Raw genomic sequence first — 24,789 nt, forward strand, 5'->3', positions numbered from 1 at the left:
CCAATCGGCGCCCCGCGCCAAACCTCCCTTCGAACGCCGCCGCCCAATCACCGCCCCCGCAGGGCTCGCCGCCGCCAATCGCGCCGCGGCCGCCCCGTTCCGCGCCGGGCGGGGGCGCGGCCCCGCGCTCTGATTGGCCGGGCCGCGGGGGCTCCCCCGACAAAGGCCGGCCTCTTCCGCCCGTCCCCCTCCGCGCGGGCCCACGCGCCGCCCTCCGCCCCAGCGGCGGAGTGCGGGGGCAGCACCGCCCCCTCTCGGCTTCTGCCCTTCCATTGGCTGAGTGGCGCCCCGTTCTTTTTTTATTGGACATCTGACGTGTCACTCAATTCTGAGCTGGTGCCGGGGCGGGGCTTGCCCCCGGCTCCTCCGTTCTCATTGGTAGACCGGAGTATCAGTCAAGCGAGGCACCGCGCGGGTGCCGTGCCTTAAAGGGACATGGGCTAGCGCGGGCCCCGCCACGGCGGACATGGCGGCGGCGCCCGGCCACCAGCGTACGGTGAGGGTCGGGGGGAGCCCCGCGGGGAGGGGCAGGACGGGCCGCTGGGGGGGAGCAGCCGGGCGGTGCGGGGCTGGCGGCCTGCCCAACCCCGGCGTGCCGGGAGCCGTGAGGACGGTGGAAGCTAGCTTGTCTGTTAAATATTCTATATGTGTGTACGTATATCTATCTATCTATCTATCTGTGTGTATGTAAGTATATATATGTGCATCTATATGTATATATGTGTGTGCATATATTTTCCTTTATGTACCTGTACGTTGAAGACCACGGTATATGCACGTATGTTTTCTAAAGCGACAGAAAAAGAGACAGATAAATACTCTGCTGTTGAAATCAGCCCTCTTGCTGACCCCTGTACCGCTGTCTGGAGGTGCTGTCTGCAAGTGAATGGGAATAAAGCTTTGAATTCGGTTTATTCTCAGGGATAACTTTGGGTCGTGCCTTTGAAAACTCCCGTACGAAGGCCAGGCGGGGCTCGGTTAAACCCGCAGTGGTGCCGCGCTGGGTCGGCCAGGTGAGCACAGCGAGCCCAGGGTTCCCGGCAGAGAGCTGGCAGGGCAGGGCTGGGCTGAGCCTCTCCGGGAGTTCGCCTTTGTAAGGCGAACACGTTCCCTGAGGCTGAGCTTTGGTGTGTTCTTGCGCCCTTAGGCGCACGTGGGAGCGCCTGGCAGCTTGGGCGGTGACCTGCGGGGGGCCGGAATTTCCTCGCCCGTATCCATCTGAAGATGTGCAGTGTAGAGGAGCAGTGGGAAAACATGTGCGAAGCTGTGTCTCTGCACGTGCTTTGGAGGAGCAGAGGTGGTGAAAAAGGGTGCAGCGTGATGGCGTGTGAGGTCTGTCTCCTGGGGACTCAGTTTGGGGTCTCGCTGCCTGCAGGGTGAGCACCCATGTCGGAGTTCTCTGTAATCGGTGGCTCCTCTCCTGCATTGAGAGCCCACAGTTACCCTAGCAAGAATAATTTGAGGACTGGTGTTCGTTCCTGACTGGTATTTTTTTTCTAGCGTGACTAGAGGAGCATGTCAGAATACTAGTTTTAGTGTCTAGTTAGTAAATGTAGGCTGTTTAATTAGTTTAGTTAGCAAAACAAAACTTTTGGGTAAAAAAACAGTTGCCCCCTGCAGACTTCTTGTGTGCGTTCAAAAAAAATAAACAGAACCAAATTTAATGTTTTCCAAACTTGGAAAATAGTTGCTTTTCATACATGTGGCACTCTACAGCAAACACTTGATAAAAAATAGTGTATTGTGTCAGTATTTCTCTCCCATTTGATGTAGGTGTTTAACTGAATGAACTTTTTAATGTTTGCATTTAACTAGAGATGGTACTGAAATGTAGAGTGCTCCTGACTCGGTCTGTATCAGGGAGGCACAGACAGCATTTAAGTTGGTCTCTGAGTGATCAAGCCTGTCCTTCCTTCTCTGCTTTCCTAGTTATGTAGTACTGAGGGGAGAGGGCAGGCTGTTAATTGGGACTGCCCCTCCAAAATGACTATTTGAAAGTTCTAATAATTGGGTACTTGGATATTTTATGCTTAGTAAACTCAGTACCTTGTTATTCTGTTTTGGAGTTTTTTTGTAGCCAAGTGTGAGGACTACTGTCTGCCACTTAAAGCATTACCAAGCATTAGTCTCTTTTTTTTTTCTTTTTTTTTTGTGCACCCACAGAAAAATTTGCAATTGCCACTCTAATTTAGGCCATTTTTCCAGTGCCAGTGGTGCTGACTTTGTGCCTTCATGCTTGCTTCCTTGCTGCAGTTATTGCCTGAAAGATGTTGTGTCCTTCTCTCTTTAGTTCTCTATATGGAACTTGTTTATAAATCATTGTTGTTTTTGTCGTCCATGGATCTAGTAAATTTGTGTAAGATAATGACAAAAATAGGTATTTTTTCCTTACTGAAAGGATTGATACACCACTGAGATTAATAGCCTTCTGCATAGTTTTTTGTGGTGTGCTGTATCTCTTTATTGTGTCAGGGAAGTAACAACGTTATGGTGGGTCATTTTTACCATCTACACAAGTTGTTTGGTTTGAAAAGTGCCCCTCAGTCCCAACTTGCTGTTTCTTTTTGGAAAACTTTCCATATGAGGTTGTGTCTTTTTTCCCCTCTTGTGTTCAGTCTTTGAGAGCTTGAGGAGGTTGCTGTGTGCTGGTGGTGTGTTCACCTGCGACCGCTCTTGTGTTTTCAGTGTTCCCTTCTGCATGCTTGAGTAGGCAGCTGATAGGCAGTGGTAGAAGCAATGAATTTGGGAAGGTAATGTCTGCAGACCTGTTGAGATTAAATGTGCTCAGCTCACTACTGTTACGTAATATTTGTGCCTTTGCCTCCTTCTGGGACTGTTAAGCCTCTTCATTTACTATTCTGAGGCTTTAGTGTGGCATAAGGAAGGAAAGACTACAGGGAGTACCCTGAAAGAGAGAGAGGAGATGTAGTGAGCAAATGTGGCCTTGCTGAGATTCAGAGCAAATTATATAGAGTTTCCTGAATTATTTGTTTTTTTAATGTTTCATGATCTTCCTGAGCATTTGGAGCATGATGCTCCCCATGAGATTTTCCAAGAGCAGGAACAGACTTGAATGATTTTTAATGACTTGAGAGAAACTAGGGAGAAGAACAGAGAGTTGCTGTGATGTTGGAGTTTTAACTTTTTGATGGGAAATTCCTTGATGCTGTTTCATAAACTTCCCCAAAGTATTCAGTAGACTTATATAGAGTCACTTTTTGTGAAACTGAATAGATAGTCTGAACTAAAAGATAGTCTTTTGCTTAAATATATAAGGAAAATATACCTGGTAGCAAGTGGTTATTTAGACTGAAGCAAAGAATGATTGCTGGTACAATATATCATATTCCAGCACAATTTTTTCAGTGTTAAGTTCAAGCAGATCTCTGTACTGACTATTACACTATTCAAATTAGTGCCTGTTACCTGCATCCAGGTGGAATTTAGAAGACATACAACTAGTCAAAAACCTCTGATTTCTTTGCTTTGTTGACTGCGAGCTTTTTCTTTCAAGTTTGTCTTCTAGTGTCTAGGAAAATGTTACTTGTACCAATGAAAACAAAGGAACTCCTGTGGTTTGATGGGTTAATTCTCAGACAAGACTTTACCTATAAAGACAAAGATGGTAGAGACATCTAGGAAGATTGTGATGCTGGCAGCCCTACTTCGGTTTCACGTTCCCTTTTTTTTTTGACTATTCCATGGGATATCTTTGAATCAATAACAGACAGTATATTGATATTTGAATCAATAGTTGCTGTCGTTTGGGTTGTTGAGGCTTATGTCGCTGCTTTTCCTTTTATTGCCTGCTGTAAGTACTGTGTTTTGCTTGGTTCATTTTTAATTCATCATTTGGTCTTAGCATTCTGTGTTCATCAATGCAATATCCTGTAACACAGATGGTATTTTTGCAGGAGTGAGGTTTAGGTCTTCCTAAAAAGCTTTCAGTCTTAAATTCACACTGGTTCTGATTGGACCAGTGAGGCTGCTGAGCATAAAAGAGTGTGTATTTGCATGCATACAATACTTCTTCAAAATATTTGTAATAAGATATTCTTAATTAGGGATTAGTGTTTTAATTGATTTTCTGTGGTAGCAGAACTTTTGCAAATGCAGTTATTTTGAGAAAATTCATTATGTTTTGTAGGAAAATGTTATAAACACAGACTGCAAAGCATTCGTAAAACTGTGCTTAGAAACAGCAATTGATATATTCAGAGTTCTTAAAATCCTAATTTCTTATCCATGATGAATCATTTTCTTTGTAAGTGGAAATTAGCTGTGTATGGGCTTTAAATAGTTTACAAATTTTCTTAAATTTCTTCCCTGTATTATTTTTCCTCCTCATAGTGTGTTTTGGGCTGTTGTCTAATTTGCTATGAGATACTTAATAGTTTCTGTATTTTAATTCAGATCACAATATGCTCCCAATGACTGGTATTTGCAAAAGCGTAAAATCGGCCCGCCAAGATCAGCAGTTCCTCAGTTGACTTAGTAGTGGAGGAGGAAAGCTGTAGGAGCTTCACATCTGCCTGCAGCCCACTTCTCTCCTAGGCTGCCTTCAAGTTCTATCACTGGAATGTGTAGTGTTAAGTACACTGGAGAGAAATTACTCTTGTACATGAAAAATAAGCATTCATCTTCCGTTTAACTCATATACACAGGTCTGAAAGCGTAGGCCAGGTAACCAGTTTTTGAGTCAGAACCATAAACATGATATTCCAAGCGCCGTGTCCCATTTGCTTAGAAGAATCATGTTAGAAAGCACATGGCTTGATGGTATTCCATCTGCCTAGCGTCTTCACATCCAGGTTGTCCCCTCTGATCATTGCAACATCTAGAACACAGCAGATGTTTGGAGAGTTGGCCTAGACTGCTTGGGAAGCCGTGGTCTCTGCCGTCATGTTTTTGAGAGCAGTCTCAAGCTGATCTAAGGGCACATTGGTGCTTGGAGGCAGGAGTACCTTCCTGGCCGTGATCTGCTGCTGCTTCTCCTATGCTGATTCCACCAACCAGGTGTCATGTAAAGTCATCTGAATGTGTCTTGAGAGGTTCAATAGGTTAATGGAAAGGTAGGAAAGATGAATTGAAGCCAGCGGAAGAGAGGGTTTGGGACTCTTGCAGCTGGGAGGGTGAGGTGAGAGTGTCCTGTGCCCCATCTGCAGTCGGTGAGGTGTTGTGTTGGATGAGGGGATGGAGAAGTGTGGTCCTGGGTGTGCCTTATCATCTGTGGCCACCTTAGTGCATTATCTCATGTACAGTAATTAACAAGGCAGTAGTTTTCCAACTGACTGTGTCTTGCCTTCTCCCAGTAAGCAAGAGACAGTATCAGTAAATGGAAGACAAAAGCAGAAATCGGAAACTTGTACGAGAGACGTTTTTCTCTTAGATACTGTTTTTAATGGAGGGGGAATTGGATGTAAAAATGACACAGCCTAAGGAAGGAAATACAGCTTTTGTGGTATGATAGTCTCCTTCAGCAGTACTTCCAGACATCATCTGATAGAATTCTGCTTTTCTTTATTTTTGTTACTGTGACAAGGAACAAATGTGAATAACATCTTTGTTTTATTTTCAGGATGATCTGCACAAAGCTCATAACTCTTCATCAGTCACAGATGGACTCTCTGCAACTTCATTTATAGAATACCCAAATTACAAGCCATTTATTAATTCTGATTTGCAGCGCTCCCCATGGAAACCTGTAATTCCATATCCTGAAAGTAATAGCAGAGGTAATAGTTTATCAAAGTTGTTTTCTTACCTGTTTCCAAATCATGTGGTGAAATAAATACGTGTATGTCCCCCCCATCTACAGAGTTTGAAGTCTTTTTATCCTTTTATCACTTCCCAGGGATGTCCAGGTCTCTGTTTTGTAGGTCCTTTACTCTTCTCTTTCTGAAGAGCACCTGATGAGAAAGGTCATCTTACAGCTGGAGAAAGGTGCTGCTCTTTGGTAGTAGAGAACTGTAAAAGTGTCTGAGTGCTTTTTGAAGTTGTTCTGTCATGTCTTCTTTTCCTGTCCTTCAGTCCTCCTCTCTTTTAATCTTTCCTCTCCTGAGTTCACAGCTGAGTTAGAAATGAAGAAACTTAAGTCCTCAGAATGGTTTGGAGCAAGGAAGGAGATTTGGTCTGACAGAAATCGTAAGGCTTGTCATAGTCAAAGGGTGTGTTAAGTATTTATCATGTCAGCAGCGACTTGGAGGATACAGAGAGGAACACAATGCTGAACTGAGAGCTCACCACCCCAAAGAGGGAGGCCATTTTAGTCTCATTTATTCTTTGTTGTTTCTAGGCTATTCCTTCTCCCTCCTTTCCCACTCTGGTCCTGGTGTTCGTCTCCAGATAAACAGATTTGTCTTGCCTGACAGGGCATGAACAAAAAAACCATTCTTGTTTAGGTTTTTGTTATTTTAGTGAATTGGCTTGTCATGCAGCGAGATGTATTCCAAAGCTGCCTTGTGGGATATAAGTACAGGAGGCAGCATGAGGAGTTGGGAGACTAGAGCAGGACTAATCCTTTGATAAGCTGTTTGGCTCGGGTTCATTGCAATAATGTTCCTTTGAGACTGGAGTGTCATGGAGGCTTAAAGTTACGAACAACTTCATATTTTTTTCCTTATGGGGAAAAAAGTGAGAAATACTTAGGATGAATCCTAATATTACTTAAACTAAGTAAAAAATCAGAATGATAGCTTCAAGTCCCTGTTCCAGTAACACAGTTCATGTCTGAATTACTGAGACTTGTATGTTAGTTACCTAGTAGATGAAATCTTCATTCTTGAAGTGCTCTTTGAAATCCAGTGTTTACTCTCAATGCCATCAGTTCCGAGAGTGCTGTTGACACAAAACTGAAAGAATCTTGTGACAGATGAAAAATTGGATGTGCAGGAAGGCGCTTCCTTATAAATTACTGACGTAGATGTATTTTTGTAGATTGCATGTGTAGATTGTATTAGCAACAAACCTTTGACTCATAAGCTTCCACTTGGCAACTTAGTTTCAAACAGGGAATCTGCCAACTGTGAAATAACTACAGGTGATGGAAGACAATCGGATAAATCATATCCCTCTGTAAGAACGAGCAAATATTTTTATTTTCAAAAAATGTTGAAGTGTAAGTAAATATGAATACATACTGAAAATTGAATCAAGCCTGGGTGTGATCCAATATATTTCTCTTCTTGCACAGCCTATAAAAATGCAGAAATTATCTGGAGTGTATATTTTAGTAAGTGTAAGAATATGATAATTAACTTCAGATGGGAAAATTGATTTGATTGTTATTGAGGGTGCTTATTGCTCCTTCTACCCTCCCATGTTAAAAAAAAGTCATTTTGAAAAATCCTGAAATTCAGTATAGCAAATTCTGTTTATTCTGATTTTAATTTCTTTGTGTTGTATCTGTGTGTCTCAGCATGCATAGTTGGCTTTAATACTCTGATAGAAATGGCTGAATGATACTTGGCATCCTGTTGGGTTTCACCTTTATCTATTCATTGCTTGAGTTGCTTTATTGCTGTATTTTGTTAGTCATTATTGTGAATATACAGGGGTTTCAATTTAGATTTTAAGGATAATAGTAACAAATATGTTTATAGTTTCATCTATGCCCATTTCAACTGAATTCTAGGAACAGTATTATAAATAGAGAACAGGGTGCAGTTGGTGACTCTGATAAAGCAAATAAGGCCAAATTATTAATAACTTCCCCTTAACTGTGACTGCTGACACGATGTACTTAACTTATAGCAGGTAGTTCTTACTCATGTGATAGTCTCATGCTATTCTGCATTTCAAGATTTGATGAATTTTTACTCTGGAAAACTTGTTCTGATAAATATTTTTGCCTTTTATTTTTATTTTTGGTAATCTGATGCAATCCCAACTTTTTTAGTGCTCATACATTCTGTAATAAAGGTATATTCTTTCTCTGGAGTGGATTTAAGCACAAAGGAGTGGGCTGATGTTACCTTGCAGATTAATCTGCTATATGAGCTGTATGTACAGATGTTCTTGTATTTTCTTTATCAGCCCTGTATTGGGGAAAGGGCTTATGGTTGTGGTTCCCTTTACAGAATTAAACGATACAGCAAAGAAATGTAATACATCAGATTACCAGCAGATGGTCTAATTGCAAGGTGATGTGAATTCTATTACATTCTGCTTTTCTTTTTGTGATAATAATTATATATCAAGGCTTCTTTTAGTAATTGCTCAAGCTGGGATCGCAACAGAAAGGAAAAATGGTTCAGCACAAAGGAGATGCTTGTTTTTGGGGGGAGGAGGGAAACATGAGCAAAACCAGAAGAATTAAAAAAGAATTTCACTTATAAATAAACACTTCTGTAGCCCTTCTGATAGCTAACCTTTATTATGCTCTGTGGCCATGAGTGATGATACGGAGAATTGCCACTATTTTAACTGCCTAGTTGTAACTTTTTTTTCCTTTTGACAAAAGAGTCAGGGGATGTGCTGTTTGCACTTAATATTTACATGCTTTGTTCTGGGAAATAGTTTTATCTTTCCTAAATGTATCAGGTGAAAGGTGTGCACCAAGGGCATCTATTTGTTTAAGACTAGTTTTAGAATCAGTTATGGTTTAAAGGGAAGCAGGTCTTAATTCCTGGAAAGAGTCTTGGATGCTTGTAAGGAACGCTCTGGCTTTCTTATATAACATGCTTTTATAAAAAACATTTAAAGTTCAGTGTTGCCTTCAAGTGTTGATTTAATGATGTCTAACAAAAAGTACTTGTTCATTACAGCCATATTTTCTGCTCTGAAGAATCTCCAGGAAAAAATTCATCGACTGGAGTTGGAAAGGTTTCAGGCGGAGGAGAATGTAAAACACCTCAGCAGGGAAACAGCAGACTATAAAAAAGTACTGAGTGAACAAATGGAATATAAAGAGCATGACAAGACTGAAGTGTCAAAGAAAAATCAAGGTTGTTTGCAAAACTTTGCATAGATACTATGGAACAGTGATGTGGATGAAACATTGATGTGTGAAAAAATTTCAGTTTACTTTCAGCATTTCTTAATTTGCAATGACACATGGAGTTACAAAAATTAGTTAAAAAACATACTTTGTTTTAAGGATTTGCATGCATACAGAAGTTAATTAGGCTTAATATGTGAGTTTGTTTAGATGGTCCTTTTCTTGTTTGTTTTGGAACTGTTTTGAAAACAGAAAAAAAATCCCAGGACCAAACAGTACATGATTTCAGTTTTCTGCCTTCTGTTATCTTCAGAACTGGCTTCTCAGCTGGCAGCTGCTGAGTCTCGGTGCAGCCTTCTAGAGAAACAGCTGGACTACATGAGAAAAATGATCCAGCATGCAGAAAATGAGAAGTCTCATCTCTTGGAGAAACAGGTGTGTTCTCAAAATTATCTTAGAGTTAAATCCTAAAAATCATTAACTATGTCATGATTTTTCATACTTTCTGTAATATTCATATTTTCAAGTGTGGATGTCTATTTCAGCTGGCCTTTATATTCTTAGGGGTGGATTGTTTCCCTACTTACATTTCCCAGTCCTCTCATGACCCTGATATTTTCTTTGTGCGCGTGTTTCTAAGGCAATATCAGGCTCTGGTATCAGTAAGAATTGTTTGCTTCTGTGGGATTGGCTTACTGCAACAGCTCATCCTTATCCCTCAGTGTTATACCCACATACCACTGAAAAAAACCCTCCCTTTTGTGTTCACACTCGTCAGATCTTGGGGGATATTCTTTGCTAGCACTGCTTTTGCTAAACTGGTGGTGAACTACTCATTCTGTAGAAATAGCAGTAAAATTTGTATTTCCACCATGAGTGACTAGGGTTTGGCCTATATCTAAAATGAACTTGAATTTTACAGTTGTATGGATCACCTAGAATTCTCTGTTCATTGGTCTCTGTGGCTGTTCTATTTCTGTCTGATAAATATTTGTTAAAGAAAAAAAAAAAGAAAGCTATCGTTAGTAGCTGCATAATGAGTTTGGTTTGGTTTTTTTTTTAACCAAACCTTGGTTTGGAGGAAGGAGAGACTGCAGAATCTTCTCTCATCAGAATGTAGTTGAGTGTGCAGTTCCCCAGCATTGGTGGAGCAGTAGTGGGGTTCGCTCCCTGATTGCAGCACCATTTAAAATTGCACAGAGGAAGTAGAAGTTCCTTTGCACTGTGTATGGGCCTCCTTTGTGCTCCAGACACAAGGCTTATATAGATGGTCTTACTGTATTTATAAATTGTTTTCCTTTTCAATTCTCCCTTCAAGGATTCATTGGAGAAGGATCGGCTTCTTAATCAGTCACACGTTCAGTCTAAATTGGAAAAGCTGGATATGCTGGAAAAAGAGTATAGGAGGCTTACTACGATGCAGTCCATAGCAGAGGTCTGTCATTTGTGTTGGATACTATGTCAGATATGTCTTGTTTGTTGTAATCAGCACTTGATATCTATATGTTAGTAAAAGAGCTGAGCAAAACTTTGTGCTGCATAAAAAGACAGTGATTAAGCTTCTTTTTAAAGCTGAAGTGTTGTAAAAATTTAAAGTTATTGCTGAAAGTCTGCATGGCTAGATAGGCTTTAGGTCACTATACTGCAGGAGTTGGTCTTTTGTTAAGCCTTAACAGTATCTTTGTTCCTCTTTTTGCTTAGTTGGTGCTTAGGCACATAACTTTGCAGGCATTCCTAAGATCTCAATTTCTGACTTGCCTTGCATGCTACTGAATAACTTGCAGTTACTTTCTGTTATGACCCATATTTAACTTGACTTGTGTGAATTTGGTGCGTGTGGTGGTCTGTTTTTTGTTTGTTTTTTTTTTCCTTTTAGCCCTCCTTCTTAAGAGACACAATTATTGCTAGCTACTTTGTGTGTAGATTTCTGGAGCATGGCTTTGCAAGGCCTCCAGCACGGGATGGCTGTCAGTGGGTTTTAACCAGGCTGCCTTTTTAGTACTCCTTTTGAATCAGTAGCTTTTATGAGCTCAGCGTGATTGTGTTTGGTCATATGCTGTTGTGGTGTGTTGACCCTTGAATTTTTATTATTTTTGTAACTTTATAATTAGAAATAAACCCAAATCTCACCATGGGCTGCAGGAGAATCTCTGCTCCAGCACCTAGAGTACCTCCTCTGTCTCCTTCATTGACCTTGGGGTCTGCAGGGCTGTTGCTTTCACATATCCTCACTCCTCTCTTCTGGCTGCTGTTCCCCAGCAGGTTTTCTTCTACTTAAATCTTTTATTCCAGAAGTGCTATCCCCACTGCTGTTGGGTTCAACCCTTGGCTATGGTGGGTCTGTCTTGGAGCTGGCTGGCATTGGCTCTTTAAGACAGAGGGGAAGCTTACAGCAGCTCCTCACAGAAGCCATCCCTGTAGCCACTCGCTACCAAAACTTTTCCACACAAACCCCATAAATCTTTCTGTATACTCTCTGTGGTGTTGGCTTTTGAGGTCCCATGCACTAACCTCTTTCTGCTGCTGTAGAGACCACAAGTCTCCCAAACCTGAAAACTACAGAGAACTTAATCAGGGAGAGGCTTTCACCTGCAGGTTTGTTCCCTGCTCCCCCAAAAGGACAAGATAGTACCTGGTTAGATTGTGGTATTGAGGATAGCAGATCTGGGTTCTATCAAAATCACAGGCTTGCCACCCTGCATACCAGCCCTTACCAGGCCCTGAAGTAGATGGTATATTTCCAGGAGTACATAAGGAGATGTTTGGTAGTAAATCTTTAGCTACTTGGTTTGCTGCAGGACCTTTAGACACTTCAACTGTTCTTGGAAGTCCCTGAGCCAAGGCAGCTGTAGCAAGCTGTTTAAGATCCTGACACCCCACTGTGGTGAGCTGCAGTTGTGGAGTACAAGTGTCTGCATTGTTGACTTTGGCCAAACACTTGTAAAGAGAAATAAGTGTCTTCTGGGTCTTGTTGAGTGCAAGAAGCAGCAGTTTCTTCCAGGGTCAAAGTTGTAATAACTGGTTCAGCAACCAGAATTCCCTCTGAAGGGCTTTTACCAAGTTTTTGTCTGGTAGCAACTGGGTTGTTTGCCTTTTTGTACGTGGCTAGGGAAAAAATAATTTCAGCCTTAAGATTCTTATTTGTTGTTGGTTTTTTTTTCTGAATCTAACTAGATGTCTTTGCTTCATCTTTAAGATTAGTAACTGTCACAGTTAAATATGTTTTAGTGGGATTGGATATTTAATTCACACCTTTTTCAGCTCCCAGAATTCAAAATTATCTGGATCTAGTTGTGACTAAAGGTCACTTTCCTTGTGATGATGAGCCATTTCCTGGTTCACAGGTCCGTCTGCCTCTGTGGCTGTAGCCTATGTTCCTAGGTGAGCATCCATGTGCTAGGTGTTACCTTATCTTGAAGGAGTGACTGTACTCCCTGATCAGAACAGTTGCATCTGTTTCATCTTTGATTTGTAATTATGCCCATGGGACCACAGGAATGTTTTCAAGTTCAATTTGAAGCAAGAAATAAAGACTGTTTCATACATGGTGTGTTGAAATGGATGGAAAGTGGTGAGGTGACCTCTCATGAGTGAACAATAATTTAACTGCCTCTGATTTCAGGCATTGCCAGACCACAAGTTATGTGTGGGTCTTACTGAGAGCATTTCATCTCTGCAGAGCCACTACCTGGCCCTATAAGTGTATTATCTTCAAGCAGTTTGCTAATGTTAATATTGCCTGTGAAAAAGAAGTGCGGAGATTACTATTTCTGTGAGGTACCTGTAATAGGAGTGCTTACCTTAGAAATGCTTTTGAGCACGTTTATTGCAACTGTAGTCCTGCAGTGCAGTCTCTGGATAACAGACTGAAAAGATCTGAACAGGTCTCTGTCTGAGAATGAAGTAAGGACAGGGTTGTTCCCTAAAAGTGCAGTTTGGGCTCTGGTCTTGTGTGTAGCCAGGTGACCAGAATTGGAATGTATGTGTGGATGATGCTTTTTGAACTGTGGTTCATAGTAATTGATTTTAATGCTAACAATGAGACTTAATAAATCCCTACCATTCTGTGAACAGCAGAAGTTTTGAACCTTCACATCCTGTTGTGGCTGTACATTACCCACACCTCTAGCTCTTCCTCTGCCCTCTCATTGCCAGGTGGTGAGAAGCAGCAGCTTCCCTGTGTCAGCTGGGTGGACACTGACTGCTCAGCTGTCCAGCAGGTGCTGATTTGCAAGGCAGAGAAGCACAGAGGTAAAAGCCGTCTTTAGTCTGGAGACATTTCCTCTCTGGTGGAACTAATCTGGATGCTTATCTCAGCAGCCAATTTTATGACATTTAAGTGTTCTATGAGGTCTCATAACTTTCTGTCTTTGGTTAAAGTTTTTTGAGGGATGGAATGCCATCCAGAGGGTCCTGGACAAACTTGAGAAGCATGCCCACAGGAACCTCATGGGGGTCAAGGAGGCCAAGTGCAAGGTGCTACTTATGGGTCAGGGCAACTTCCCTCCAGGCTGGAGAATGAAAGGATTGAGAGCAACCCTGGCGAGAAGGACTTGTGGGCTCTTGTGCATAAAAAATTGGATATGAGCCAACAGTGTGCACTCACAGCCCAGAATGCCAGCCATATCCTGGGCTACATCAGGAGCAGTGTGGCCAACAGACTGAGGGAGGTGATTCTCCCCCTCTACTGTGCCCTTGTGCGACTCTGTCTGGAGTGCTGCATCCAGCTTTGGGGTCCCTAGCACCTGAAGGACATGGACCTCTTGGATCAGGTCCAGAGAAGGCCTCAGAAATGGTCAGAGGGCTGGAACATCTCTCCTATGAAGACAGATTGAGAGGGTTGGGGTTGTTGGAGTTGTCTCTGGAGAAGAGAAGGCTCCAGGGAGATCTTGTTGTGGCCTTTCAGTACTTAGAGGGGGCTTATGAGAAGAATGGTGACAGATGTTTTAGCAGGACCTGTAGCAATAGGACAAGGGGCAATGGCTTTGAGCTAGAAGAGGATAAATTTAGACTAAATACAAGGAAGAAATTCTTTACATGCTGGAACAGTTTTTCCAGAGAACTTGTAGATGTCCCCATTCTTGGAAATATTCAAAATCAGGTTGAACAGGGCTCTGAGCAACCTGGTCTAGTGTAAGGTGTTCCTGCCCATGGCAGGGGTCTTGGACTTAGGTGACCTTTAATGATCCCTTTAAAACCATCCTATGGTTCTGTGATTCTCTGAAGTGATTGCATGAGACTTAATGTCTATTTTTGCCTGTTTTCTAAGAGAAATTGAAATATTTTGGTTTTATTTTTTTTCACTGAAATTCTTTGCAGTCACTAGGGGTGGTCAAGCAGACTGTTTGGGCAGCCCACTTGCTGTGCAGTGCTATCTTAGACGATGGGCAGTACTAGCAGGGAGGGTCTATTTTGGTTGGCCTTGTGCCCTCTCTTTCTTAATGAGGGTTTACTAATCTGTGCAATACTTTCTTCTATAAGCAAGAAAACAAAATTACTTCAGTAATCTAACTTGGGTATATATTTCTAATAGGGTCTATCACAATACAGTAAGATAGGTAGATATATATACTTGCTGTGCAGCTGGAGAGCTAGCTGAGGAAATACTTGTTTGTTTCAGAATAAAAGCCTTGGCCCAGCTTCATGACAGTCTTCAGTTTAAACAGCATATTTTTCGTACTGAAAATTCTGTCAAACTTAACAGGTTAATAAAAGTCTTTATAGACTGACCGCGAGGAAGTCAAGATCTGTGCCAATAACTGTGCGCAAAGGCAGAAAACAATCTTTACCTGGAGTTCATCTGTTTTGAATGGAAAAAAAAAAATCATCAGGAGGCTTCTTTTATTCAACAGAAAAAGTTGGTTCCTTTATATAGTGCCTTTGTCCTCAACGTTTATCCAGGCTTTTGCCTTTTAAAACCTTTGTATAACAGCTCATTACATTATTCTTGCAGTTAATGCTTAAGTAAAGCAGAACTGAAATTTTTTTTCTACCTCAATGCAGTGCATTTATAAACATACAGAAGTGTACAAATACAGCTGTTGCTCTGTATTGCATGCTTTTCTGCCTCAAGTTTGATTAGTGGCTTTGTGAGTTATCAATCTTTGGGGGAAGAGAAGGAAAGTTGTTTTGTGTACTGGAGCTCAGGATTATTTTTTCTTTCTACTGTGTAAAAGTCAGAAAGCTATTCGATAACTTTTACATTGGGAATTTCAGTGTATCCTGTTTAAACAAGGTTTTCATCTTGTTGGAGGGTTTACAAAGAAATGTGTGGGTTTGCCCTTAAACCTTTTCTTTGAAAAGGGGTTTCAAAAGAGTTCTTACATGCTTTTGCGATTTAAAAAATTAAAGTACTTCAGAGGCGTCATACAAACTTTCCTCCCTCTTCTTTATTAGGATGGTGGCTAGATGTTCAAAAAGTCTTTTCTTGTAAGACTGTAAGTTACAGATTTTAGCAAAAATACCATTAGTGGTCTAAGTAAAGCAAGTCTTCTCTCGCCTGAGGATGATACCTGATATGTCTTTGTTAGCTCTTTTGTAATACGAAATCTTGGAGGATAATGTACACAAAGCAACCTACTTTCTAGAGCGTTTTTACAGCTGGAGAGAGGCAGCTTTGTGTATTGCTGTCAGCTGTGACTTAAATTCAGATATCAGTTGTGGAAGTAAGAAAAATTAAGTTTTAAGCATGAGATTTTTGACTGCTGCATTTATGCCTATACAGACAAAGCATCAGCAATCGTTCTAATGCTCAATTACCTTTGCTTCACTTACCTCTAAGTCATAAGTTGGGCTCATAGTTTTGCTCAAGTTCTTAGTATTGTAGAGTTCAGGAAGAAAAATGGTTTAATTAGTAATGCTATTATTTTTGTTCAACTTTGACTAGAAAAAAATGAAAGAGCTGGAACAGAAGCTTTGGGAGGAAGAACACGCAAGGAAGCTTGTTCAGGAAAAAGCAGCTGAGGTAACCAACAGGAAATTTCTTTTGTACTGCTATGCACTGTAATTAGCTCTTCCTTTTTATCAAATTTTCAGCTAAGCTTACTGAAAGTGCTTCCCATATGCGTCAAAGAATAATGAAATCCTGGGTTTAGTCTTTTTTTTTTTTTCCTTATTTTTTCCTCCTGTCTGGGATACCAAATGTTCTGAAGTTCTCTGAGCTTTTTGGAAACCTTTCTCTGACAGCACATGGGCACTGAAGCTTTGATTTCTCCACTAAGTTGTTGGAAAAGAGGAGTAGAAATTCAGACTAATTAATAATTGAGTGTGCATGGGGATCTCTAAATAGATCGAGGTCAATAAGTATGCTCCCTTGTTCATAATTGTAATTACAATATTTTAGAAGGCGGCAAAAAAGAGACATTGTACTCTTGGTTATGAGCCCATAAGGATGCTGGTCTTCTCCTAACCTGGGTGTGCAGTGTTCGTTAAATGTTCATTGTTTGCTGAGGAATTATGGAGGCAATGTGTTAGGCTGTGAGTTTGGTGTGATGGGGAAAGGGATCTCAAATTCATCATGAAAAATTGTGCTGTGAATGCTTCCAAATGAGATTGGTTATGGCATGATTTGTAAAACCGTGCTGTGTCTTGGCAACATGCTGTTGTCAAGCCAACAGCAAATCATACAGGATTCTCACTGTCAACAGGGAGTTCTAAACTTAAATCTTTCAAAAGATGTTTTGGTGGTTGGGTGTTTATTGTGTTTGTTTGGAGTGGTTTTTTACTGTCAATAAAACAGAAGTAGTTGCTTGTTAACTATATGCCATGGGATCAATTGAGCAGGGTTGGGTGGCTTGGATTTCCCCAATACTTTGTCAGGTGTAAAGCACAGCTGATGTTTGGGCATTTGCCTGCATGGGGCCAATGCAGTAAGGCTAATTCTCTAACTTACTAGGATTACTAGTAAATGTAGTAATGCTACCAGAGGAAGTATTTAATGTTTAAATGGAACTTGGAAAAGAAAAGCATCCTAAAAATTTACAGCCCTTGCTTTCAGAGAGCCTGTATTTCAAAAACTCTTGGTTTGCAATTCTCTGCTTACTGTCTCTGATTATTTATTAAAATAATTTCAGTAACTCCCCTTATTCCCTCAATTAAAGCTTCAGACAGGCCTGGAAACCAACAGACGACTGATTCAAGCAGCATCACCATTGCTTTCTCCAAAAGCAAGACAACCCAGGAAAAAAGCTAAGCAGCCGGAGAAGGTAAGATGGGGAGAAGAGAAAGGCAGTTACTGAGGAGTTAAATAAGGATGTGTACATGTGATCAGGAAGTGGGTTGCATCCTTTATTAGAAGGTAGAGGGAAAATGGGTTTGCTGTAGTGTAATCTTCGCTAAACATTTCTCTTCTTTCTTTCCAGAAATGCCCTCTTGGAAGCCGTTCCACTGTGCAGCCCCATTACAGACTGTGTCTGGGTGACGTACCCTTTGTGGCGGGGAAGGTGAGTCGATAAGCTTAATGCTCAGTAGCTGCAGCTCCTTAAGTGACTTTGAGTTGGTGCACTCCTGACACCCAGTGGTCACATCATTTAATTTTCTTTGATGCTTTTCTTCAGTTTGTCTCCAAAATAGATATGTGTTGGATATTGATAACTTGCTGAGCTGGCATTCCAAAAACGGGTCTGCATTATGCTGCTTGATAAGCTGTTCTTGTTAGTGCTTACTAATTCAAACCAAAAATACATTATTGGCAGCAAAACAAAAATGTTACTGTTTTTAAATATTCTTCGGTGTTATCAATTACCATTATCAATGCCATTTAAAAGAAGTCTCTCACTTTTCCTTCCAGTCTACCAGTCCCAGTCATTCAGTTGCTGCCAACGTGCAGCACGTGCTACACCTGATGAAACAACACACGAAAGCTTTGTGTAACAGACATGTGGTAAATGATACTCCACTGGCAAAATCCGTCAGCACTGCTCATCCTGCCAGCAAAAGCAGAAGGCCATCCCTGCCGATGGAATCGTCTTCATCTCAGGAAGAGCTCTCAGAAGTGTTGCTGACTTTACAAGATGAATTTGGACAAATGAGTTTGTGAGTGTGCTATATTCTCCATTGCAGACTATGAATATGTTTTATATTTTTGCCTTTTGCTTTGAACTTGGAAGGCTTTGCTTGAGAAAGGTGTTAGTTTAGGAGATCTTTGTTCTGCTGGCTGTCATTCTGCAGAGGCTGTCATTTCTCCTTGCAGTTAGAGAGAGACTCTGCTAAACAGTCTGGACACCATGCCTGTGTTTATATGCAGCAGTATTGAATTCAAAAGAAGCAGTGAAGTGTAGCAACAGCCCTGATGTAGTGGATTATTGTGGGTTAAACCCAGACAGCAGCTAAGTACCATGCAACCACTCGCTCACACACACACCCCCCACACCCTCCACCCTGTTGGAATGGGCACTGTATACCCTTATACTGTATCACTTATGTCCTGCCCAAGCTCCACACTTTCCAGTATATCCCAGTTAACCACCATCACCTTTCCGGTCTTTTGATGTGTGCACATATACATATCATTCCCATCATTCCCACAGTCTGTGGACCATCCCTGAACTAGTCAGTTGAGTTTGTTTAGTCCATGACTTTGGACTCATCTGTCAGAAGTCTTTTGGGGCAGGGAAAGGTTATGGATAGTTGCATGCTGAAGTCACTTGGGGTTTGTGGTGGATGAGAGGCTGGACATGAGCTGGCAGTGTGCATTGCAGCTCAGAAAGCCAACCCTATCCTGAGCTACATGAAAAGCAGCATGGCCAGCAGGTCGAGGGAGGGAATTCTGCCCCTCTACCCTGCCTTGGTGAGACAACCCCCCCTTTCCCCCCCCCCCCACATTGGAGTGCTGTGTCCAGCTCTGGTACTCCAAACATAAGAAAGGTTTGGACCTGTTTGAGGAGGTTTAGAGGAGACCACAAAGATGATCAGAGGGGCTAGAGCACCTCTCCTGTGAAGACAGACTGAGAGAGCTAGAATTGTTCAGCCTGGAGAAGAGAAGGCTCCAGGGAGCCACCTCATTGTGGCCTTTCAGTGCTCAAAGGAGGCTGTAAGAGAGCTGGAGAGGGACTTTTTGCAATGATGTGTAGTGATTGGATGAGGAGTAATGGCTTCAAACTGAAAGAGGGCAGGTTTAGATTAGATATTAGGAAGAAATTCTTTACTGTGAGGATGGTGAGGCACTGGAACAGGTTATCCAGTGAAGTTGGGGATGCCCCATTCCTGGAAATATTCAAGGTCAGGCTTGATGGGGCTCTGAGCAACTTAGTCTAGTGGAAAGTGTCCCTGCCTGTGGTAGGGGGTTTGGAACTAGTTGATCTTTTAAGGTGCCTTCCAACCCAAATCATTCTATTACCTGTTGTTCTTTGACCTTCAGCCCCACAACAGAAGGGTCCTCTGAGAGACGGGGCAGGGTAGAGAGCTGCTTCATTTCCTTTGTCTCCAAGTCAGCTATTCTGAAAGCCCCCCAGTAGCCTTTTGGGTCCTTAAAATGCCCCTTTCTGAGACGATCTGTTCCAAGGGTGCACAGAGCCTCTGGGCCAGTCGCACTGGGGTGCTTTTGCCAATGACTCTGGCTGATTTCAGCCTCTAAGACTGTCAGCTGTTGGGATTCCCCTGTCACTCCAGAAATACAGATGGGTTCTGCCCCTGTGCAGCTTGATGGCGTTAGGTGCACTGTGGACCAGGGTCTCCTAGAGCCTTGTACTCCAGTGAGGCTGATGTGCCAGGCCATCTGATCACCACAGTCCAGTAAGGCTGGTTGTCCCTCTGCTGCGCTGGCTGAAGACAAGGCTCCTCTAATACTGGTCCTAGGATTCTCCATTTCTGTAAAATCAAATTAGAATTCCCTTTTGTAGGATCAGGAATAAGATCAGCCCTGCCACTCTGTCTGTGGAACTGCCCACTGGAGACTTAAGCACAAATGGGGATTCTTTAGGAAAGTTGCTGTTTGTTTTATCCCTGCAATTCACATACCTGTGCCTCTATGATTTAGGTAGTATTTCCATGACACTTCCTGATGTCTTCCTTATGGTCCCACAGCTAGAAGTCTGGGTTCCCTGTGGTGTACATTCTCTGTATACTGTCTTTTGTGCAATTATATATGTTCGTGGTGTTTAAGCAGCAACTCAGTCCCACTCAGCTCACTGCTCCCAAATGCACACCCTCCCCCGATCTGAACTACATTCAGCACCATGCTGCCTCCTAGCACTAAGACCGTGCTGGTTTTAACATCTTAAGGGTACTCAGAGTTCTCAAACGCTGTTGTAATTAGCCCAGAGAAGAAGCGGAAGGCGTGGGAGGATATCTCCCCCGCGGGTTGGCCCTATGAGGAGCAAAGGTGAAAGATGTAGTTATAAACATTCCCCAGTAGGAGGCTCCCGCAGTGCAGAGGGACGGCCGTGCTGAGGATACACCACCACCACCCCCCGCTGCTCCCGCCGTGAGGAATTTCATGGGCAGGGAAATGATAAATTGCTGATTATAAATCAACATTATGACCAACCACTATCAAGCCAATACAATGAATGCCTATTAAAAAAAAAAAAAATCTGTTTTCACACACTCTGGTCAGATCTGTCATTACCTCAACCCCTCGTGCCCCACACTGGGTGCCAAAAAGGAGAAAGGAGTGTTGAAGTTTAATCCCAGCCAGTAGCTAAGTATCATGCAGCTGCTTGCTCGCTTCAGTGTGGTGGGATGGGGAGGAAAATCAGAAAAAGTAAAGCACATCAGTATAAATAAGGACAGTTTAATAATTGAAATGAAGTAAAATATAATGATAATAGTTATCAAAAGGGGAGAGAAGAATAAAACCCAAGGAAAAAAAACTATGCAGTGCACAGTACAATTGCTCACTACCTGTCCACTGCCCAGCCCGTCCCCAGCAGCAATGGGCCCCTCCCAGCCAGCTCCCCCCAGCTTATATATTGAGGATGATGCTCTATGGTATGGAATCTCTTTGGCCAATATGAATTGGCTGTCCCAGCTATTCCCCTTCCCCAGCATCTTGTCTGCCTCCTCAGTGGCAGAGCAGGAGATGCTGAAAAGCCCATGGCTTAGGGTAAGCACTGCTCAGCAATAACAAAAACATCAGTGTGTTACCAACATTATTTTCATACTAAATCCAAAACACAGCACTGTAGAAGCTACTAAAAAGAAAACTAACTCTGTCCTAGCCAAAACCAGGATGTGGACAAATACTCCATTAAAGGACAGCTTTACTAGGCATTTTGCTTGTCCTGGTTAACAGACAGTAATTGTTACTGTACTGGGCAACTGCAGTAGGTACAGCTACACAAAACTGAGTAAGTTCTGAGGTCATGCTCTCAAAGGGTTATTTGGTCATTTTGAATGTGTGACTTGAAGTTGGAAACTACTTATGTTATTAAGACTTAATGTAGGAGCAGCCTGCCACCAGGATGTGCTACAAACCAGCAAAACTGTTCTTACTGGTTTGTTACAGTGTGTTGGTCATGCCTGGCTGTTGACGCTCTGGTTTCCTAGAAGTGTTATTTCTGAACTGGGGGTGCAAAGGGTAGAAACCAAGGGAGCCTGATGCAAGCCTTGTTCTGTCTGAATTCTATGCTAGTGATCACCAGCAGCTGTCAAAGCTCATCCAGGAAGCCCCAACCACTGCAGTGAAGGAGGATCTGGAGAGGGAACTTGAGGCCCTGGTGGGAAAGATGGAAGCAAAGGCAGACCAGATCAGCAAAGTTCAGAGGCATCGGTTGCAGGTGAGTTTCTTTTGACTGTGTTCACGCTCATGCAGAGTTGCTGACTTTTTTAATGTGATATCCTAATCTAACAGCAGTTGAATAAAGCAGAAATAACTACTTTAGAGTAGTATTGCCTAGCTCTAACTTTGATGTCCCAAAGTTAGTCTGCATGCCTCCATCCTTCTATCCCAGTATTTTTGCAGAAATACCCTTTCTGTCACCCTTGTGCCCACTCTTCATCCTTTCCTGGGCAGAGCTTTTATGTATTACATCACACTTTAGCTCTTGTCCCTTGAACATTGTTTAACAGTTTTACTTTTCTTTGAGTAAATGACCTATTATGTTTTGATTTGCATTTTGAAAGACCCCAAATGCCTGTTTTGCTTATTTAATAACTCTCAAAGTGTTTTGAATAGTGTAGCTTGTTCATTCAAAACTATAAAACATATTGATTTCCTGTTTTCTTTCATCTTCATTAATTTTAGTGAATTTCTTTCAAAGAGCTTAACCCCATGTGTTTAATCTGGCTCAGTTCATATGAACAGAGGCTTGCCCTTACCTGACATAACTTACACATAAAGTATGTGCTGAGAGCTCTGCTGCTGATGTCCAGAATGGACATATGAAATGTTTGCATTGCTCACTTTTGATCTCTTATGATCTTCGGAGGAACTGCTGCAGAGAAGCAGATGTGCTGTAGTTCCCAGTAGTAATGATGCTCATATGCTATTGGCAAAAGCTTAAGAGCCAGGATTTAGGAAAACTGCTGCAAGCTGTAAAACTAGGAGGAGGAAGCACCTCTGCCTGAAGAAAGAGGAGTTATAGAAACCACCTGTGTTGCAGTTTGGGCATACGAATGTCTGCACCTCAGACTGCCCAGTTCCCCACTCAGCCTTGTGCCAGCTCAGTCTTTGCTGAGGAGTACAGAGTCTTATTTACAATGCTGTGTATGGATACTGCCTCTTCACCCCAGCAGGGTGCTGGTATTCTTTTTAAAGCTACATCTCTGACAGTGAGTAGCTATTAAAATCACTAGTATGTATGTAGAAAAACTTTTCTACAGTTGGTAACAGTGACAAGTCAGCTTTTTCCATATATAACTTTTACATTCCTGATGGAGATATTTCCCCATAATGAACTTGTCAGTTTTTAAAGAGGTAACCTAGCAGTTCAGACTATAAGCTAATCATAGTTCTAAAGATGCAAATATAACAATGTTTTGTAAGGAAAATATTTATTATTCAGGGTGACTTGGAAGCATCCATTTGCTTAGCTGGGTGAGATAAGTGGTGGGATATGTTTGGAAAAATTGCTGAATATAAAATGAAACAAGGTCACTGCCTAATAGTTTTTTTTGGCTTCTCTTTCAGCTAGAGAGACTTAAGAGAGAATACAAGTCCAAAAAGACTTCTGCGAAACAAATGAAAGACAGCAGGTTCCCTGTTAGTGAGGTTAAAGTAACAACTACAGTAACCACAAAAGGAAAGAATGCTGGTCCCATCAAAGTGAAACCTGGAGAGAAGAGTCGCAAGAATCTTCAGTTGTTGAGAGACATGCAGACCATACAGACTTCACTACAGAAAGATGATATCAGCTGGGACTACTGACTTTTCTGCAGAGGTGTTCTTGAATCATCCCAAACTGGCCAATATATCACATTCTGGATATAAAGCAGCTGCCATTCTCGCTGTGTGGAAGAGACTACGCTAAGCCCACTTTTGAAATACAGGCTCTTAGTTCTTCATCCCTGCATTTGATTGTATATATTATGATCTAGCTTAAAACACAATCTGTTTTTAAGGTACCCAGCCACTGAGTCAAACAGTAGGGTCCCTTATCTTATGATTCCAGCATTTCCTCCATTTTCCTTCAGCACACCCAAGCACTGCATGTTTATGTGGGTTGGTGTGTGTGTGATGTGCCAGCGCGATTTCACACTGCTGTTGAACCGGGAGGCTTCTGAGGATGCACCTTGTTTGAAATTGATGCTGCAGCCCTGAGTCTTAAGGGCTTTCTGTCACTTCTGTGTGCAGCTGCAATGGCTCCATCTCTCGGAGAACACCTTCTAAAGGTGTTCTGTGTTCTCTTCAAAATGCTTTCCAAGTTCTTGTTCTGCTGCGTTGCATTAGTCAGCATGAATGGCAGAGGATGTTTGAGTACTCAAAAAAGGAGCAGAATAATTTATGAATTATGTTGCTTAATGATCAAGTGATATTTTTCTACAGAAATCCTAGTTTAGGAAAAAGGTATAGGATAGGGGATAATACCCTGTTCCTGATTCACAGCTTTGGGTGGTAAAGGAGTGAGATAAACCACAAGTATTTTAAACTGCAAGTGCCTCAATCATGCCATTCAGTCCTGGCATCTTGCTTTTAACTTGAAATGTGTTTTGATGAGCTATCTACTTTGGTAGTGGTGCAATTAATTTTGTGCTCTGACTTGCACAGCTGAGTAAATTTTATTTATTATGTTAATAATTTAAAGAATTTTCTATTAACGGAATGTACAGAAGACCGTTACTTGTATATACAGTGGAAAAATAATAAAGCCAGCTTGCCTGTTGAGTGAATTGTGGGAAACCTGCACTTCCTCTACATTAGCTTGGTGTTTGCTGCAGCCCTGTGCCTCATCCAGTGCCCTTTTTGTGGTGTGGTGGCTTCTCCCTGGTCAGGGTGATGAATGTGAGGTAATGCAGGTAAGGTGAGGGTCACAGTTGTCCACCCTTGCTTGGAGCTGAACAGGGAGCTCTACAGGATCAACACAGGCACAAGGGATTTGAGTTTAAGTTATGTGTAGGTGATCCACCCTGCTTGTCTCCTTGCATTGAAGGTGCAGAAAGTGTTAGCTATGATGGGAGAAATCAGATGCTGTTCACCAGGTATAGTGGGAGCAACCATTTGGAGAGCAGTTCATCCCAGAGGTCTTGAAAAATCAGTAGCTGAAACTTATACTTGGTCATTTTGCTTAGGAAGGATCTCTGGAGATCGGCTTTCTCAGCTGATCTCTGGTTAACTTCAGCACAACCTCAGGCTGTCCTCAGTGCAGCTCCTTACTGAGGGAGGGCTTAGGAAGATTTTGGGCTCCATATGCACTGCCTACAGTGGAAGCCTGCTAGGAGTGAGAGCATCAAGGAGCATCCAGAGTAGATCCCAA

General features: G+C 42.1%; 1 protein-coding gene across 2 annotated transcripts; it reads left to right on the forward strand.

The window, feature by feature from the left end:
* The first annotated feature begins 189 nt into the window (after positions 1 to 189).
* CEP57 (centrosomal protein 57) lies at positions 190 to 24,215 on the forward strand. 2 transcript variants are annotated; one of them, XM_027883268.1, is made up of 11 exons: positions 190 to 496; positions 5,579 to 5,735; positions 8,766 to 8,945; positions 9,252 to 9,373; positions 10,257 to 10,373; positions 15,825 to 15,902; positions 17,038 to 17,142; positions 17,299 to 17,379; positions 17,727 to 17,971; positions 21,510 to 21,654; positions 23,007 to 24,215. In XM_027883268.1, the coding sequence occupies exons 1-11, from the start codon at positions 467 to 469 to the stop codon at positions 23,241 to 23,243; spliced, it is 1,497 nt and encodes a 498-aa protein (XP_027739069.1). In that variant the 5' UTR covers positions 190 to 466; the 3' UTR covers positions 23,244 to 24,215. The 2 variants fall into 2 exon arrangements, with proteins under 2 accessions (XP_027739069.1, XP_027739070.1); XM_027883269.1 differs by lacking the exon at positions 10,257 to 10,373.
* The last annotated feature ends 574 nt before the right edge of the window (positions 24,216 to 24,789 follow it).

Source organism: Empidonax traillii, unplaced genomic scaffold (genome assembly GCF_003031625.1).
Source record: "Empidonax traillii isolate 1590-97213 ecotype Southwest subspecies unplaced genomic scaffold, ASM303162v1 scaffold123:size1378231, whole genome shotgun sequence".
Classification (NCBI taxonomy): domain Eukaryota; kingdom Metazoa; phylum Chordata; class Aves; order Passeriformes; family Tyrannidae; genus Empidonax; species Empidonax traillii.